This window comes from Heterocephalus glaber, unplaced genomic scaffold (genome assembly GCF_053883595.1).
Source record: "Heterocephalus glaber isolate CG9 unplaced genomic scaffold, H.glaber_assembly_v1.0 deba00001805, whole genome shotgun sequence".
Taxonomy (NCBI): domain Eukaryota; kingdom Metazoa; phylum Chordata; class Mammalia; order Rodentia; family Bathyergidae; genus Heterocephalus; species Heterocephalus glaber.
In genome coordinates, this window is record NW_028258480.1 from 3,127,668 (window position 1) to 3,144,726 (window position 17,059).

The 17,059-nt window shown below is 46.9% G+C and overlaps 1 protein-coding gene and 1 long non-coding RNA gene across 2 annotated transcripts; one reads left to right on the top strand and one right to left on the bottom strand.

Annotated features, from left to right (window-relative positions):
- Positions 1–173: 173 nt before the first annotated feature.
- Mpeg1 (macrophage expressed 1) lies at positions 174–4,477 on the bottom strand. The gene has a single exon (XM_004869725.3). The coding sequence runs from the start codon at positions 4,389–4,391 to the stop codon at positions 2,232–2,234; it is 2,160 nt and encodes a 719-aa protein (XP_004869782.1). The 5' UTR covers positions 4,392–4,477; the 3' UTR covers positions 174–2,231.
- A 3,466-nt stretch (positions 4,478–7,943) lies between these two features.
- On the top strand, positions 7,944–10,928 carry LOC147820762 (uncharacterized). Its single transcript, XR_015448258.1, has 2 exons — positions 7,944–8,979; positions 9,724–10,928. It is a non-coding gene; the product is annotated as an uncharacterized LOC147820762 (long non-coding RNA).
- Positions 10,929–17,059: the final 6,131 nt, after the last annotated feature.

Consider the following 17,059-nt stretch of genomic DNA (forward strand, 5'->3'; position numbering starts at 1 on the left):
AGGGGAAAGTCCCTTTTCTCTAATTTGTTGTTAGATTTCCACATCTTCACTGGCCGCACGTTTGACCTGGCTTGGGTCCCTGAGAGACCACGGGGCAGGAGAAGTAGGTGAGTGAACTTGTGGGACAGAGGTCACCTCAGATCACAAATACTGACACTCAAAGGTCTCTTCACCTGCCTATAACAGAGGGTGTTTTAATTTAGAGGCTGTTGTTTTGCAAATAAATGCTTACATTTGTCAATCCCAATATTGATGAGAACATAAAATGCAAATGCCGAGCCAACGTTGTCACCCTAAATATCTCCACCTCTCATAGTCCATGCAGTGTGGTTTCCTTGGAAGCCAGGACTGGTCTTTCCGCAGCTCCCAGCCTGGATCCTCAGGTAGGAAACAGCTCCGTAGGCCCTGTGAGCCCCGCACCCGAGACCTGACTTCGCAAAGTGACTGATGGATGTGAGCTGCAGGCTCCGCATGCTGATTCCATGTGAATGAACAGTAGGGCAGAGCGCTCCTCTGTGCGTGTTTTAGTGCATATTTATGTGCCATTTTATTATCAAAATAGAAACTTGTGAAGAACTTTTCATTTCTTTGGGCAATTAGTGCATTAAAAGCTCAGGAACCCTTGCCTGTTTGATTCCAAAATCATCAGAGAATTCAGTAGGAAAGTCAGGATTTGGCAGAAACGTGGTTAGATTGGCTGAAACATACAAAACACCCAGAGCCCACAAAATACCCAGAAGTTTAGGAAGATAGTTGAATGCTTAAGGGGCAGAGTTGAGTGCAGAGGTTGTAGAAATCGGTGTCCTTGGCCAGGCAGTCGAAGTGGGGCTCAGACTCTGTTCTTCACACCGAGTGTCAGTCAGAAATAAGTCAGTTCTTATTCCCAGCTCCCCACAAGCTGGGACCCTTCCGACCCTATAGAAGAGGGCCTGCGTGGAAGAGAACAGATTACCCTTCCAGACAGCAGCTCACTAATGACATTTGATTGGGTAAATAAATATATACTTCTTAAAAACATTACGGAGGTGATTACAATTAGATACAGCCACTGCTAAAATTGAGCAAAGCCCAAATATTGGTAGTCACGCATCCTGCCAGATGCCCCAGGGCCAGCCTGGAGCTCAGATAGATGTCTCCGGGGGTTCCATTCAAAGGCCTGAATTTGATATTAGAACCCCTTTTCTGCAGAGGGGTGGAGTGGGTAGAGCAATTGGTGCTTTCTATTTTTGTTTTGTTTGAGGGAGGAAGTAATACTTAGAAGCGGGCTCACTTCGACTTCTCCCTTTTTCCCCCCTGGGAAAATGTGAGCCTCTTGGTGGAATCTGGGTGTGCATTGTGCCTGTGCTTGCCACACACCCACACAGGTGGTGGATGGTGGGAAGGGCTAGGCCCGTTCATGGCAGTGGGAGGAAGGGGTTCTTTTTGGTAACAACATGAAACTGGAGTGGTTGGGCTCCCCACATGTATAGCTCCTTCCAGTGCCTGCTTCACTATGCGGTAGGAAAGAGGAAATCAGTTGGCTAAGGATTCCAGTTTCTCCCAAGCACCAGAGCTTTTCGGTTTTTTACCTTTACTCTGCCTTTCCTAACCATCCCTTTGCCCTTGGCCTGCTAATAGGAGCGTGTCAGTTGGAATATTTTCTGAGCACTTGGTAACTCCAGTCAGAAGTAAGTCCTAACTGTGGGGCAGTTGGAAAAGGTGGACTTGGATGGAGAACATCTTCCTGGGGGAGCAGCCTGAGACCCTCGAGACTAAAAAGCAGGGGCCACACCGGGCTTCCCGTATCTTTTCACTAAGATACATAGGAGCATAAAGTACAAACAGCTTCTAAAAGCACAAATAAAAGGCAAGTGGTGCTTAAGGGCAGAAATTCTTACAGCTGACAAATGAGAAACCATTGCGAGCTTCATTTCCAAAGTCAAATGTCTGCATCCTCCCTTTTTGCACACACGCACCAAGTGAAGAAGATACATGGCCAATATTGAGAGCAGACACCCCTTTAGCTGTTAGTCCCCAGGTCACAGCTGCTCCATCTCCCCACTGCCCACCTTGTCCATGGGGCTTCTCTAACTTCCTGGCCCTGAGAGCCAAACCAGAAGTCACACAGTTATACCTGCGTTTTGTTACACTTGGTGCTTGCTGACGTGGGAACACAGGCGTGGAGAGGAAAGGAATGAAAGAGAGGCTTGCGGCTGTGGTCAGAGGTGACAGAAATCGTGACCAGCAGAGATTTAAGCTGGACTTCCCTCCGGCTGTAGCTCGGGGATGTTTCCGGCAGCTGCAATCTCTGCAACCAAACTCTCCTCCTCCCCGTTGATTGCCTGGTACCCTTTATTCTTGCGCTTGCGGATGCCATAGAAAGCCAAGGCGATGAGGGCTGCCAGCAGGGTGGTGACGGCCACTGAGACGCCCACTGCTGCGCCCCCAGACAGCCCGCTGCTCTCCCCACGGATGATCCTCATGGCTCTGCGAAGCTCCTGCGGCTCTCCCAGCCTCCAGCGGTGCGTCCGGGAATCTCTGATCCAAGAGCTGGTGCTCTCGCTGTTGGTCACCATGACGGTGTTGGTGGAAGCCTGGCTCATGAGGGGTGGCCGCGTGAAAGGTGGGAGCCTGGCGGGGGGCAGGGACCCCCCAGTGAATGCCCCCGCCCTGACACAATAGGACACCTGGCATCCGTCGATGATGAGGGCCAAGTGCTGGCTGAAGCCCCCGGGACACTTTTTCTGGAGGTCCCCAGATAAAGCAGAGCTCACCAAGGGGTTCCCCACTGCACAGCTGAAGAACCCCCCAAAGGGGACAGAAAGCCTGTACCCCAACTCGTAGTCCTGTGTCACACATACCTTGAGGGTCTCAAAGAGGCTCAGTGTAGTGTAGCCCGCTGGGCAGGACTGTTCGTTTGTCATGGGGTTTACACCCCCACTGCTGAAGAGACCCCCAAAGAGAAGTCCCAAGTTTCCAGGCGCTTGCCGGCTGGCCGCACACCAAAATGCCCTAAATTCAGCCTTTGCCACCCGGAACACATCTTCACACACTGTCTTGCAAAAGACGAGGAGGGTGCACTTCTTTCGGCACTCCAGGTGGTTGTAACCCTCCTCATGGGTCTGGGACAGCAGGTGGACTGGGGTGTAGCCGGAGGGGCAGGAGAAGTTACCTGTGAGTGGATTCTTCTGCTCCAAGTTTGGGCAGAGGGCAAGATCGCTGCCTGAGAACTGGGTGCATTCCTGATAAATGCCACCAAAGGAGATGTTGTTCGTCTTCCCACCGCAGGAGCCATCATCGGTATTGGCTTGAAAGTTGAAGTTCGGGGAGCCAGCGTCTGTGCACCCGGGATAGGTATTGAAGGTGTAATAGCGATGCACAGCAGCCTCCACCGTCTGAGACACCTGCTTCACCAGCGGCCCCGGCAGCTCGGGCAGCATGTCCGGCTTGATGAAGAAGTGAAGGGGCAGGCCAGCCCGGTCCACCGCCACCAGGTGGTTGTGGATGCCTTGCTGCCAGACTTCAAGGGTGATGCCTGGGTGAAAGGGAACCCCTCCAAAGCTCAGCACCCTGGAGTTGGTGCGATTGGCGAGGTAGCTCTTGATCAGGGCTTCCTCAGTGGAGTACCCAGTTTCAACTTTGGCGTTCACGACTTTTGAGAAGACAACTCCAGCAGATGCAGTCAGGCTCTTTTGGCTGGTCTGGCTGTCCTGGAGGGTGGAGGACCTGATGTGGTCCTCCTGAACCAGAGCTGCCCCGGCGTCCACACTGGTGATGACGTGGGTGCCGTAGTGCAGGACTAGGAGTTCCGCCAGGTAGGTGGCCATCCTCGTCTGGTTGTTCTCTAGCCGGTTAGAGATGTCCATGAGCAGCTCCTTAAACTCCCAGGTGAATTCTGAGGCTGGGTTCATTTTGACTGTGTAGACCAAGTTTCTGACTTGGACTCGAGTGGTTACAGCTTGGTCCTTCACTTGAAGGGTCTTCATCCTCTGGAACTCGGCAGAAAATTTGCCATTGACCTTGGAAAAAAGGGCAACGTCCAAATTGACAGAAGAAGAGGTGCTGCTCCTGTAATCCGTCCAGGACTGCAGGATTTCGGAGTTCATCTCCAAGCTGCTCTCTTTCTGGGGAATGGTGAAGATTTCGTTGGGGATGATGTATTGCCCATCCTCGGTGGTCCTACAGCGAGTGTAGGTCAGCTCTATCACCCGCCCCATGTCTATATTCCGCAGATTGTCCCATCCCCCTCCAGGTAAGACTTCCAGGACAGGTAGCTTCAAGGCATCCCTGCATTTTTGAAAGCTGGTTTCATCTAGCTCGTGCAGAAGCTCGTCTGTCCCCGCACACGCTGCCACAGCCCAGAGGAGCAGGCCAGCCCCGAAGGTGTTCATGGCGCCGGAGGCTCCAGCCATCCACCGCCTCAGCAGCTGCCTGCGAACTTGGTGCAAACTGAAAGATGGGAAAGAAAGCAGTTGTAGAAACAGTAATTTCAACAATCCTCCTAAAACCACCGGTTCCTCTTTAGATGGCTTACATTGCAAATTGGGGAAATGAGACTTGGTTGAATAATAAAGTCCATTCGAACTTTGAAAAAGTCATGCTGTGTAGATCTGCAAAGCCAGCCCTGTTCTCAGCGCATCCCCACTCTGTTCCCCACACCCAGCTGATTGTTCTGTAGCAAGAGTAGCACCTAGAAAGTGTGACCCTGTACCTGACAACTTCCTCCACCTGACGGCTTCAGATTCGTTCACTTTCTTGGACTTGATGTTTTAAAATTTTGCCTGACTGATCTTTTCTGGAATTCTGATGCCAGCTTCCTTTTAGTGGAAATGCAGAGGTTAGTGGCAGCATCAGCTTTACTGAGATCCCCTGCCTCCACCATGCCCAGGCTAGCTGGAGGTCAAGACCAAGCCCTGGGCTTCCTGTCCAGCTGAGGGTACAGGCTGTTCCCACGGAGGAAATGGGTAAAAAGCGTGGACACATGTCTCAGGAGGCCGCACTGTTACAAGCCCGAATAGTCCTGGCTTTGGAGCTGGCGTTAGGTGCAGCAGAGTTAGAGAGGCTGAGGAGGGTTCTGTGGGCGATATTCTGGGAGCCCCTGTCCATAGTGTCCTAAGCTTTCGAGTGAAAGAGAGGGTCCCCATACTCCGCTGCTCTTTCCTTTCAGACACGGGTGTGTGAGCAAAGACAGAAGAAAGCTGCACTGTAATCTAGGTTTTGATTTACCAAAAGCACACGGGGCCCATGGAATGTATGTGAGTAAATACACACATTTAGGTAGCTTCTCCGCACGTGCAGTTTACAAGGAGTGGTATCTGTGGTTTTACCTTTAATTTTTCGTTGAGTTGTTAAGTGCATGTAATGAGTATAGTGCATTAAAAGGAACATGGCTCTTCATTACTCTTTTTTTTTTAAGCAACAATTCATTTGTTGTATCATTGGGAAAACATAATTCCATGAATTTTCTTTTGGGTAACAATACCAAGTCTGGTAGATCCCATATGAACACCAGTGTTTCCAAACCCATTGGTCCCGCCTCAGGATTAATTGAAGGCCAGCTCTGTTAATTTGGGGGGATAATTAGAATGTGTCTCAGTACTTTTACCAACAGCCAGGATATCCAGCAGTTAATGAACTCCCAGTTGCATCCTCATGGCCCCCAGATGATACCTCGAAGCAGATACAGTGCCGAGACTGCAAAGAGCCATACTTCAGCTCACAAGTTTCACTACACTGTCACCTGTAGGCATCCCAGAAAGATCATTCCAAGGAACTGAATCACCACAGATTGTCACTTATGCAGGTGAGGAGAGCTTCGAGAAACAACAAGACCAAAAGAAGCCCCATCAAAAAATGGGCAATTGATCATCTTCCCAGCTAAGAATGATCCATCTCCCTACTTCCTGTTGTCTATCTTTTATTTTGCTCTCTATTTATAATTTGGGTTTCTCATGTAAGAGAAGCCATGTGATATTTAAGCTGTGTGTCTGCTTTATTTTACTTAACATTATGGTCTCAAGATGCATCCATTTTTCTACAAATGACTCAAGGCTATACTTTTATGGCAGAGTAGTGCTCCATTTGTGTTAATAAATTTTCTTTATCTATTCATCTGTTGATGGACATAGGCACCATTACCAAGATGTAGTTGTTATGAATTGTGCTGCTATAAATATGGGTCTGCATGTAAAACGTAATGTGATGCCTTTAACTCTTTCAGGATACCTAGAAAGGGAGTAGCTTGATCAAATGGAAATTTTAGTTTTAATTTTTCGAGGAATCTCCATAATGGTAGTACTAGTTTACATTCACACCAACAGTGTAGAAGGGTTCCGTTTTCTCACAGCCTTTCCAACATGTGTTATTATTTAATTTCTTAATTCTATTTTTTTTCTTTTTTTCTTTTTTTTTTTTGGTACCTGGGATTGAACTTGGGTCCTTGTGCTTGCGCAGCAAGTGGCGGAACCACTGAGCTAAATCCCCGGCCCATTATTTAATTTCTTGATAGAGAAATGGAGGGTGGGAGAGGGAGAGAAGAGATAAGAGATGAAAGAAAAGAACTAGGATGCGTTATGTACATGTACCAGCTCCACACAAGGACTGTAAACATTATGTACTACACACATGTATGAATAAAATAAGAAAAATGGTCAGTTGAAGTCAATAGACACTTATCAGAAGTAAAAGCACAGATGGCCAATGAAAAAAATGTTCAGCATCATTGCCTCTTAGAGAGATGCAAATCAAAAGAACGCTGAGATTCTGTTTTACTCCAGAAAGAATATCACCTGTCATCAAGAACTCAGAACAACACCTGCTGGCTGCTAGCAAGATTGGGGGGGGGGGACCTTCTACATTGTTGGTGGGAAGGTAAACTAGCATAGCCACTATTGAAATCAGTATGGAGATGCCTCAAAAAACTAAAAATAGTTAAAGTCATCATATTGTAGTTATAATGCATACTCATGTACCACAATTCATTTTATAATATCTAAATCTTGAAAACAGCTGATAGGTCCCAAACAGTTAAATGGATAAAGAAAATGTGGTATATATACACAATGGAGTTCTATTCAGTCACAAAGAAGTATAAACTTGAGTTACCTGTAGGACTGAATGCATCTTGAAACCATAATGCTAAGTGAAATAAATCAGACATAGAAACTTCAATATTGCATGGTTTCTTTTATGTGAGAAACCCAAAATTAAAATAATTTAAAGAGCAAAATAAAAGACAATACCAAACAGGAGGTAGACTTTGCACAGATGGGAAGAGATGGGAAGAAAAAGGAAGTAAAAATGATTAAGACACAATATGTATATGTACACATTTCCCAGTAAGAATATAACTAGTATGCATTGTAAACATACTTAAAAAAAAGAAAGAGAGAGAGAAGAAAGCAGCCAGTAATGCAGCTCCATGGGCTGATTCACCAGTCACTGGCTGGGCCCTAGCAGGGCTCTGGTGCTGTTCTGCAAGCCCAGCGGCAATGCATTCTGGCTCCAGTCACGCCAGGGCTCTGGCTTCGGGGCATTGACTTCCACCAGCCTCCCTCCAGGAAGGAGCAGCTTATGAACAAACTTCTCCTCTATTTTTGGCTAGAGAACCAAACCTCTGCAGAGGATGTTCTGGTTCTTTTTCAATCAGTTAGTGACAGACGCATACCTCGGCAGAGGGACCCTGGAATTAGAAAATGTGAGTTTAATGCCCTGGAGCCTTTCTAATAAGCCACCATCTGCACACTTCTCTCCAAACTATATCAAGAGCTTCCTCAGGATGGAATAGCTTCTCACTGACACTGTCCAGGGGAGACACGTTAACGATTTCTCCTCCCGCCCCTCCCCCCCCCTCCTCACTTTACTGGATCCTGTAGAGTCCTTACGCTCCTGAAATGAGAATACAGACAAGGTGAATACAGACAGTTCTATATTCCAGAGCTCGCACTACCCTAAACATCCACCTATTCCCCCTCCTCTTTTGGACTACAACCTTCCTCTTCATTTTTACCATAGAAAAAATTAAAGATAGCTAAAAGATCCAACCAGAGTGATGAAGTATTTTATAGTCCAATTACTCCAATTTTAATAACATGAGAAACTTTGCTACAATATTGTGAAGTAAAGGATGATGCATTTGGCATGACCCCAGCTATGTACAAATATATGTAACCAGAAGGATCTACACCAACCCACTGACAGCACAGTGGACCCTCAAGTTACGACCAGTCTCACACATGAACAACTTGGGCTATGACCAGAATTTTAGTTCTAACTTACGAGCAAAGTCTTGAGTTATGACCCAAGTGCCGGTCTTTCCTGTGTGGGGTTAATTAAGAAATCCTGGAGCCTTGTCTCTCTAAGGACACTGAGACCTGCCTATAAGAAAATGAGGCCTAAAATTATACAGGAGAGAGACTCTGAAGGCTGTGTAGAGAGGCCTGAGCCTTCAGTTGACCCTGTGGTTGATGACACTGTCACTATAGCAGAGTCCATAAGCTCGCAGGTACACAGTGGAGATGTTGAGGAACTGGTGTAGGAACAGTAGAGGAACTGTCTATAGAGGAACTTCAGCAGCTTCTGGATGAGCAGCAGGGAATGGCAGCTGAGGACCCTTTCTGAAGAGGAGGGGGAGCATCAACAATCAGTGCAGCAATGTTCTTCTGCAATAAAGGAAATCCTGAAAAACTGGACAGAGCTACACACATTTGTAGAGAAGACCCAGACAGAGGAAAAGCTAATTGCTGCATTCACTTGCTTAATGACGATGTCATGTCATGCTACAGAACAGTGTTACAGACAGAAGCAGACAACCTTAGACCAGCTTTTAAATCTGAAAAGGTTGAAACCTACTGAGTCAGAGCAAGTCCTAGTGAGCTACAGACTCTCCCAAGGAGAGAAACGACACCAGAGAGCCAGACTTCTGATGCTCTTCTCCTTCCAAAGAGTTACCACCTTCCGTTCATCCTCCCTTCCTACAAGCCAGAGATGTCAACTTGAAAGGTGAGTACAGTATGAAACTGGTGTTTCTGGTAAACTAGGCACATTTTGTAACTTTTTGGTGAATATACTGGGAATATTAATGGTGTTTCTGGTAAATTACACACATTATACAACCTTTTTTATTATGAAAAGGTTAGTTAATGGGGTGCTTTGGGAGGTTCAGAAAGCATTATGGTTATTTCCATTTTTTTCTTATGGGAAAAATAGTCTTTAATTACAACCAACTTGAGTTACAGTCCACCCTTGCGAACAAATTGAGTTCATCAGTCAAGGGACTACTGTAATTATATTTAGTGGTAGATTTTACAGATGACTTTTGATATCTTTCCTCTTGCTTTTCTATATTTTTTGAGTTTCCGAAAATGAGCATGTCATACTCATTGAACAAATATTTCCTGAGAACCTATTAAGTACTGAACAATAATAGGCACCATGTTTACACTCAGGAAAATAACCAACAAATATGCATGTTTTAAAAAGAACCAAATTACTTCTGGCATTTTCATAAGCCCAAAATAGTGCAAACCTTGAGGATTCTGAATTTCCTGCATTCAAGGAAGTTCTCTTTTCAGTTCATGCAAACAGTAAAAGGAGAACTGCGAATGATGGGAATTTTGGTCTCCACCAACATTTGCATGCGGGGTGCAGGAAAAGCGTCTCAGAACGATCAGGTGTGAGGAAGTGGGCACAGGAGGTTGGCCTACGTGTTCACCCACACCTTTCCTGCTTTACTCTTTCCCCTAGCCATTCCTCCTCTTTTCCTTGGACTGAAATGTGCATGCAATTGTATAAACTCTCGAGATGGCCCCTGAGGAAAGGTAAGATCCAGGGCTCAACTCGGAACGTTGGCCTCTAAGAGAAAGAGGCCATTCTTCCACAAGCGGTATGCATCTGTGGAGCTGAAAAGCAATCTCACTTCCCCCAACAAGAAGCCAGGGGGAAGTCTCGGGTCTGCTTTCTTTCTCGGTTTGAACATGTGCCTCTTCTGATACCTTCTCCTGCAGAACTCAGTCTGACTCATGACTGAGGTTCGGTACTTTGTGGGCTTGGAATGGGTTCAGGTGCTTTCTACTTCTGCATTGTGCGGTGGTCTAAAACGGCTGCATTTTCCAAAACCATTCCCTTCCTACTTTCAGCAGGAATCTAGCAGAACAGTCTGACAACTGACAGGCAAAAATTGCCAAGTGGATCTGAGAACCATGCCTTTTGAACACTCTGCCATAAACTGTGTTCTGGGAAATGTAGGAGGTATCGGTGAGCAAAGAGGCAATATTTTCTTTTGCTTTCTAACCTGACATTCTGAGAGTTGCTTGTCAGCTTTGTCCACTCAGGGCAAGTTCTTCCCACCAGGACTGTTAGTCTGCTGACCACAAAAATTAGACCAAAATGATTGCATGATTCTTTTTAATCTGGAGGGTACTGATTCCCAGGGGAAAGGCAAGGTCAGAATTTGGCAGTCCAAGGCATTTTACTCCTGCTCCTTGTTAATCTTTCCCAACTTCGCCCATCCCTTTTATCCTGAGCAGCGATTCCCTTTCTGTTCTTTTTCCTCTTTTCAGGTTGAGGTTTGGAAGCCCTAAGACTGCGATTTACGTGACACTTCCAATGCCCTGAAGAAGAAGAAGAAGAAGGAAACCTTGATGTGGCAGAGACAGTCTTGGCTGCCCCACCCACCCCATCCCTGAGGTCAGCGGTGATCCACCATGTTCTCCCACTGAGCTCCGGGACAGGCTGGGCCTCTGGAGCCACCCTTCCTGCTCATCTACCTTCCAGCCGAGACCCACAAGGCTTGGGCATTTAGGAGCAGCTCCTTGGCTCGGCTGTCTAATGATGTGGGCATAATGCAAAAAGTGCCCTTTGCCTTCTCCCTCGGCTGCAAACAGAGCAGGCTGGAGGTCTCTGTGGATATTGGGACTGGAAATATAGCAGAATTGTTCTTATGTCCTCTATGCTCAGTCTTCGTGTCTTTTTGGTCATGTGACTACCCTTTTGAGAAAGATTGGAACAAAAGAAGTGATTGAGTGGCAGTGGGTCGGTCTCTGCGTGGGGCTAACTGTTGGCAGATTTTATTATTGGATAATACAAAGCCAATCTAACCTTCAGTCTTTCCTTCTTTTAACACTGGATCTCCAGATGTATTTCTAGCTGAAGCAAAGTAGAAATTGCTACCATTTTCTTTCTACTTGAAATGCAAATGAACAAGTCAAGGTAAAAATGAGCAAGTTCGGTGAGGTGGGTCTTCTATCACATGGTTATGCAGAGCTGGGAGCTTCGGGGCTTTTATTGAAGTAGTCCTATTGTCTCCTCTATTTTTTAGTAATCTAAACGGGAGATTAAGAGGTTGAGCTGGACCATGGCTCTGTGTTGTCACAAGATTTTGTTCTGTTTTGCACAGCTGCTCAAGAATCTCAACCGCTAGACTGACAAATATGGAGTGAGAAGCAGGTTTCAGAGCTGAAATAAAAGCAACACTCTGTCTCCATATGCGACTCTGTGAAAGTTCTGGAGTGTCCCTAGGCTTTCACTTCCTCAGCTGTGAAACTAACAGTAGTATTGCCTCTGTGCAGTAGATGACATGGCTAAGGGGACTAACGGCAGTCATCGGGGGAGAGCTTTTCATGGTGCAGGTAGGACCTGGACATACATCAGCTTGCACCTCTGCTGAGCTTAGTGTGTAAAAGCAGATTGAGTCTATGGCTCAGGCAGGGATGGGAAAAGGGCAGGTCAAAGCGTCTCGGGAGCTTGGCTTCCCCCGGTCACCTACATAGGGAGCCGTGTTAACTCAGAAGGGACACCTGGATACTTTCTGCTAGTAGCCTAAGCAAAGGCAGGCATCTCTGTAAGGAAAACGGTGTGGTTGCACTACCACCTGAGTTAATGACGCAGGTAAACTAGGAGTGATCAATTGCTTTACCAAAGAATTCATCCCAGGCATCCTTTAGAACAAAATGGACAGACTTTTTCTATAAATGACCACACAGTAACGATTTTAGGCTTCGTAAACAAATGCTTCGTGTGGTAACTATTTAGATCTGCCTCATGGTGCAAAAGCAGGTGAGGTATAAATACACAGGTATGGTAATGTTCCAATAAATCATTATTTACAAAAACAGTTGGGGGTTGGATTTTGCCTGGGATATTTCATTTACTGACGCAGACTTGGAAAGACGGAATTCTAAAATCCCATAATTAGCAAGAACCTGCCCTCCCAGCCAAAGTTTGAGTCTCCCCTAATACATTCTCACAGCATCATCAAGCTATGCCTGGATGTTTTCAGAGTGCAGTGGCTCCCTACTTCCTGTCTCTGGACAGCTCTGATTCCTAAGAGACTTCCTTCAGCGGGCCTCAGCCTGTCTGTTGAGTCCCTGGTAGCTGGTAGCTTTCCTCTACTGTGGCTACCTGGACAATGATTTGCTCCGTGATCCCAACAAGAGAAGCTGGTTTGCTAGGTGTTCGGGGGCCCAGAAGATGCTCAGGAGCCAGTAAGGGTGTGACTGTACCTATCCTGTCTACTGACTAATTGGAATGGATGAAGGCCACAGTGCCAGGGCCTTGGGGACCTCCAGCTGGACCAGTTATTTCTCTATTATTGAGTCATGGAGAATTCAGTGATCAGGGTGGATGTGGCAACTGGAGATTTGGAGAAGCACCTATCAAGCTACGGGGAAAAAATACTTCAATATTTCCACAATCCTTCCATGCACAGGTGAGAGTCCTGAAGAGTTTCTCTAACACCCGGAAGAATCCCATCCTACAGTGTAAGGGCCAGGCAGGAGGCTCCCAGGAGAGGTATGGGGCGTTCTTCAATTTTAACCTGAATGTCAAACATTTATGAGCTTGAGGATTGGACAGTATGTGAAGAAAGTTTTAAAGTACATACTGGGGAGGGGTGTATGTATAAATTGAAGGCTTAATTGTCTTTGGAGATGCAGGGACATAGGCAGCTGTAGGCAGCTACGCAGCCCTAAGTGCTCTCCCTACAGGCTGGGCCAGGACCCGGCTTATTCAGACCGTGCTGCTTTCCAGATTCTAGACCAGTGTCTGCCGGACCTTCGTGTTTCAGTTCAAACATGGTTTCTTCCTGGAAGCCTCTCTGAGCCCTCAGGCCTAGGCTGTCACAGTCGATTTCTGTGTCTTCCTAGACTCCCTCCGCAAATCCAACCTCCCAGGTTCTCAGCTACCTCCTCTGTAAAACGCCCTGGGTGAACCCCATCCTCTCCGCCGTCAGCTCCTCACCCCTACTTTGGAAGAGGCTGAACTGCAGCAGCCTTCTCCTGCCCAGTCGCTCCCACCAGCCCCATCAGAAGTACAGTTGCTAGATTTCACAAATACCAATACCAATAAGTAATGTCCAGTTTTTAAAATATGAATACATCCCATGCAACATTTGGAGAATCCTCATACTGAGGGTAATGTCTGTGTCTTTATTCATCATTTTAATCCTGGCGTATACCCCTGTTTGGTACATGGTAGGTATTCAATTAGTATTTGCTAATATCGAATGGACAAATGGTGAACACAGCAGACAAATCAGACTAAATGTCTCAAACATTTCCCTGGAAAAGCAGGTCATGACTGGTTGGGAACAGATACCCAAGCCAAAGGAATATGACTGTAGGACTTTTGCTTCAATTTACTTCAACTGGTGTGGGGGGGATACATATTCTGTGTGAATGTACGTGTGCTATTCGTATTTCTTATTATGGAGGAATTTAATTTTCCAGTCTGAACTTGGTGAACTTGCAGCGGGGTAGCCTTGGTGTCTTACATAATAAATAAATTATAAAAGCACAGGATTGCTCCTACCCGCCAAGAGCTTCTGCCTTATTTACATTTGATCTGGTCTTTAAGGCCCTGGTCCTGCCGGATGGAAACCAAAGCTCCCCCCGGCACAGGTATTTCCAGCTAATAAGCACGGCCTGGAGGTTCCTCGTCTGACCTTCCTCTCTCTTCTCAACCCTCCCGCATGGGCTCACGGTCACGTGCCACTTAGCAGCAGGGCTCTGTTCTGAGAAACACATCTTTGGGCAAGGTTTGTTTGTGCTCATCACAGAGGGTGTAGCCAGCCTATCATACTCCTTCCGACTCCTCCATTTCAATTTCATTTCCAGGTCAGTCACGCACCGTGGTCTCTTAGTGGAAACACTGACAATACATTTTGGACATGTACGGACCATGATGGCCAAAAATGTTCTGAGATTAAATCTAGCACAAGAGAAAATGGTGGAACCAGGAGACCCAGTAAACACGAGACATATGAGGCTGCTGATGGTGTGTGGTATATAGAAACAGAAAGTAGCAACCTAGTCATTCGTTCTTTTGTCGAGCATTCTATACCGTACGCAACTGAGTGTGGCATTGGTTTGTAAGGCTGACACTGCAGTAGCTTTTTACCCCCACACCCAAGTTATGTGCTATGCTCTGACGTCACGATGGCTAAGGTGTCTGCAGGCTGCAGGGATTTTCATCTCCACCATAATCTTACTGGACCACTGTAATCCCCGTGGTCTACCTGATCACTTTGTTGTTCTGCAGTCCTCAACTGCAGCAGGAGAGTGGGAAGAGGCTGGGAAGGAAGAGGAGCGGTCACGGAACCCGGCCTGCCCACTATGCTAACACTGCCATGATCTGACAGGCAGAGAGAAAACTGAGGAAAGTAGGGGAAAATAGAGCACAGGATCAGGTCGGTGTAATGCAAACGAAAGGGGCATTTATTTAGAATTCTGAGTTAAATCAGAGCTTTGCTAATAAGAGCTGGGTTTCCTGCTCTGGTTTTTCCTGGTCAGAAAAAGTAGCACAGACTCGGATTCTACTCCTCATTCTGCCATGAACCTAGTGGTGGCCTTAGACAAATCACTTGCCACCGCTGAGTCTCTGTTTCCCAATCTGGAAAACAAGTTTGTTTAGTTCCTTTCCAGTGTCTACACGACCTTTAGCCCATGATTCTGCAATCTTATTACAGCAAACAGCGTCAAATGAAAGTTACAGCTGGACATTTTTCTACAGCGAATTCAGAATGATCTGTTATATGTAGGTCATGGTGTGCATGGTGTTTTCCTTTTTGTTATTTCTGCTGATACTTCCCCTTGGTGACTTGTTGCCTTGCATAGTTTGTGATTGGTGAGTCCTGAATGCACTTTCTTCGGGGGCTGTTTGCCTTAGGGGCTGTGTGCTCTGGCTCGTAGCTCAGCGGGTCAGAGCTTTGCCTCAAACCCATGCTCACACTGACTCAGTGTTGATGCGAACGTTGCTCTGGGTTTCTGTGAACTAAGACCCACATGTATGGATGCGGTTCTTTGTGAGTCTCAGGACAGTCTCCACACCCCTCAAACACGGGACACCAGACCAGAGGCAAGCACGTCCCCGACAGCCGTCTACGCCCTAGGACTCTGCCACTGGGGGTACGTTCGGCTCAGAAAACCCCTGAGCCACAGGGCTGCATCCCCCACCCACTGCTCTGATTTTGAGTTCTCTCTTTCTGGCATTCAGATATTTCCATTTCTTGGTTTTGAGCTTGAGTCTGTATGTCTGGACAAATGTGTCAGGGCCTGAGTGGGTGGGGGAGTTTCCAAGTGTCATTTCTGCCAGTCCAGTTTCTTTCATTATGACTATTTGGATATGGTTAACATTTTCACAAATAAAATGGGGGACACATATATACAAGGGTGATCAAAGTATATGGTTAATATTTACTTTTTTAAAATTACTACATTAGAATCACATCACCCTAAATTCCCCTCAAAATCCTCCCTCTCACTTGGAATGCATTGATCTCATTGTTCTGGCCACATTCTGAAGAAGTTCTGGAGTCCTCTTTCGTCAGCGTCTACTCAGTGTGACTGAAATTACAGTGAGTGCTGCTGCCGGGTGCCACCCACAGGAAAGGCAGCTCGGGTGAGGGGCCGGGGATTTAGCTCAGTGGTTTCACCGCCTGCTTTGGGAATTGAGTTTTCTTATCACACACGCACACACACACACACACACGCATACACACTACAATTACACCTTCACTCAAGTCTGAAACCCTTTCTCCAGCGACCATGACCTCCCTTCCATGGGGACAGCTCAGGGCAAGTGCAAAGGCCTTTCCTGTCCCTGCACCCCGGAAGAACTGCTGATCTGCCACTGTCACCACCGAGGACAGAGCTTCTCAGAGAGCAGAAAGAGGGAGAGGGAGCAGGAGGGAGGGCCACTGAGGGGGAGAGGAGGGGAAGAAGGCTGGGCAGGGGTGGAGGGAGCTCGGATCCAGAGGAACCGCACAGGCAGGAGGGTGGCAGCAGTCTCCCTGCCCGCCCTGTGCTCCCCGGGGCGTGTGGTCCTAGGAGCGGATTCTTCGTGGAGAGAAATGGCTCGGACGAGAGAGAGGGCTCCTCCAAACTCAGTTTTAACCTGAGCTCTGGCATTTCCTTGCAGATTGCTTCCTTGCTCTGTCTAACCCTTACTTTCCTCCTTCCCAAAAGTAGAGGGCTTCATTAGATTGGTGGATAGGCCAGAGACAGCATTTCAGCAGTGGAATCGTCACTGTCCAGTGCAAACTTACATAGACCTGATAGGTAAAGCCCATAAGAGAGGAGCTGCCAGGCTTGGACAGGCCACAAACCCTAGAGCCAGTGGCCTGAGGTTCTCCTGGCCTTGCAGGGGCCTGAGCCGGGTCCCTGGAAGAGTTTGAAAACTTTCCATTCCTTACAATCTTACTTTCCTTCCAGCGGAATCACTGTAATTATGATGAGAAGGAGAAAGTCTCCCCGGCTAAAAAATTTAATCGACTGAAGGGCAAGATTTCCCTGAAAACGAGAAGTCAGTTGCCGGATTATAAAGAAAGGGTTTTGAGAAGCACAGTGCATTACTCCTTCCAGCCCCTTTCACCTTGTTTCAGATAAGCTGTCAACAAACCAGACCAGTTACTGTGTGCTAAGTGGAAAGAATGCTGGGCTGGGATTCACAGCTGCGGGCCATTAGCAAATTATCCTACCACTTGGAGATTTGATTCTTTATCTGTAAAGAAGAGAGTCAATGGACTATCTCTAAAAGATCAGTAATAGCTCTAAAATGTTCTGAGAGATAGTAAAATTAATAGTTT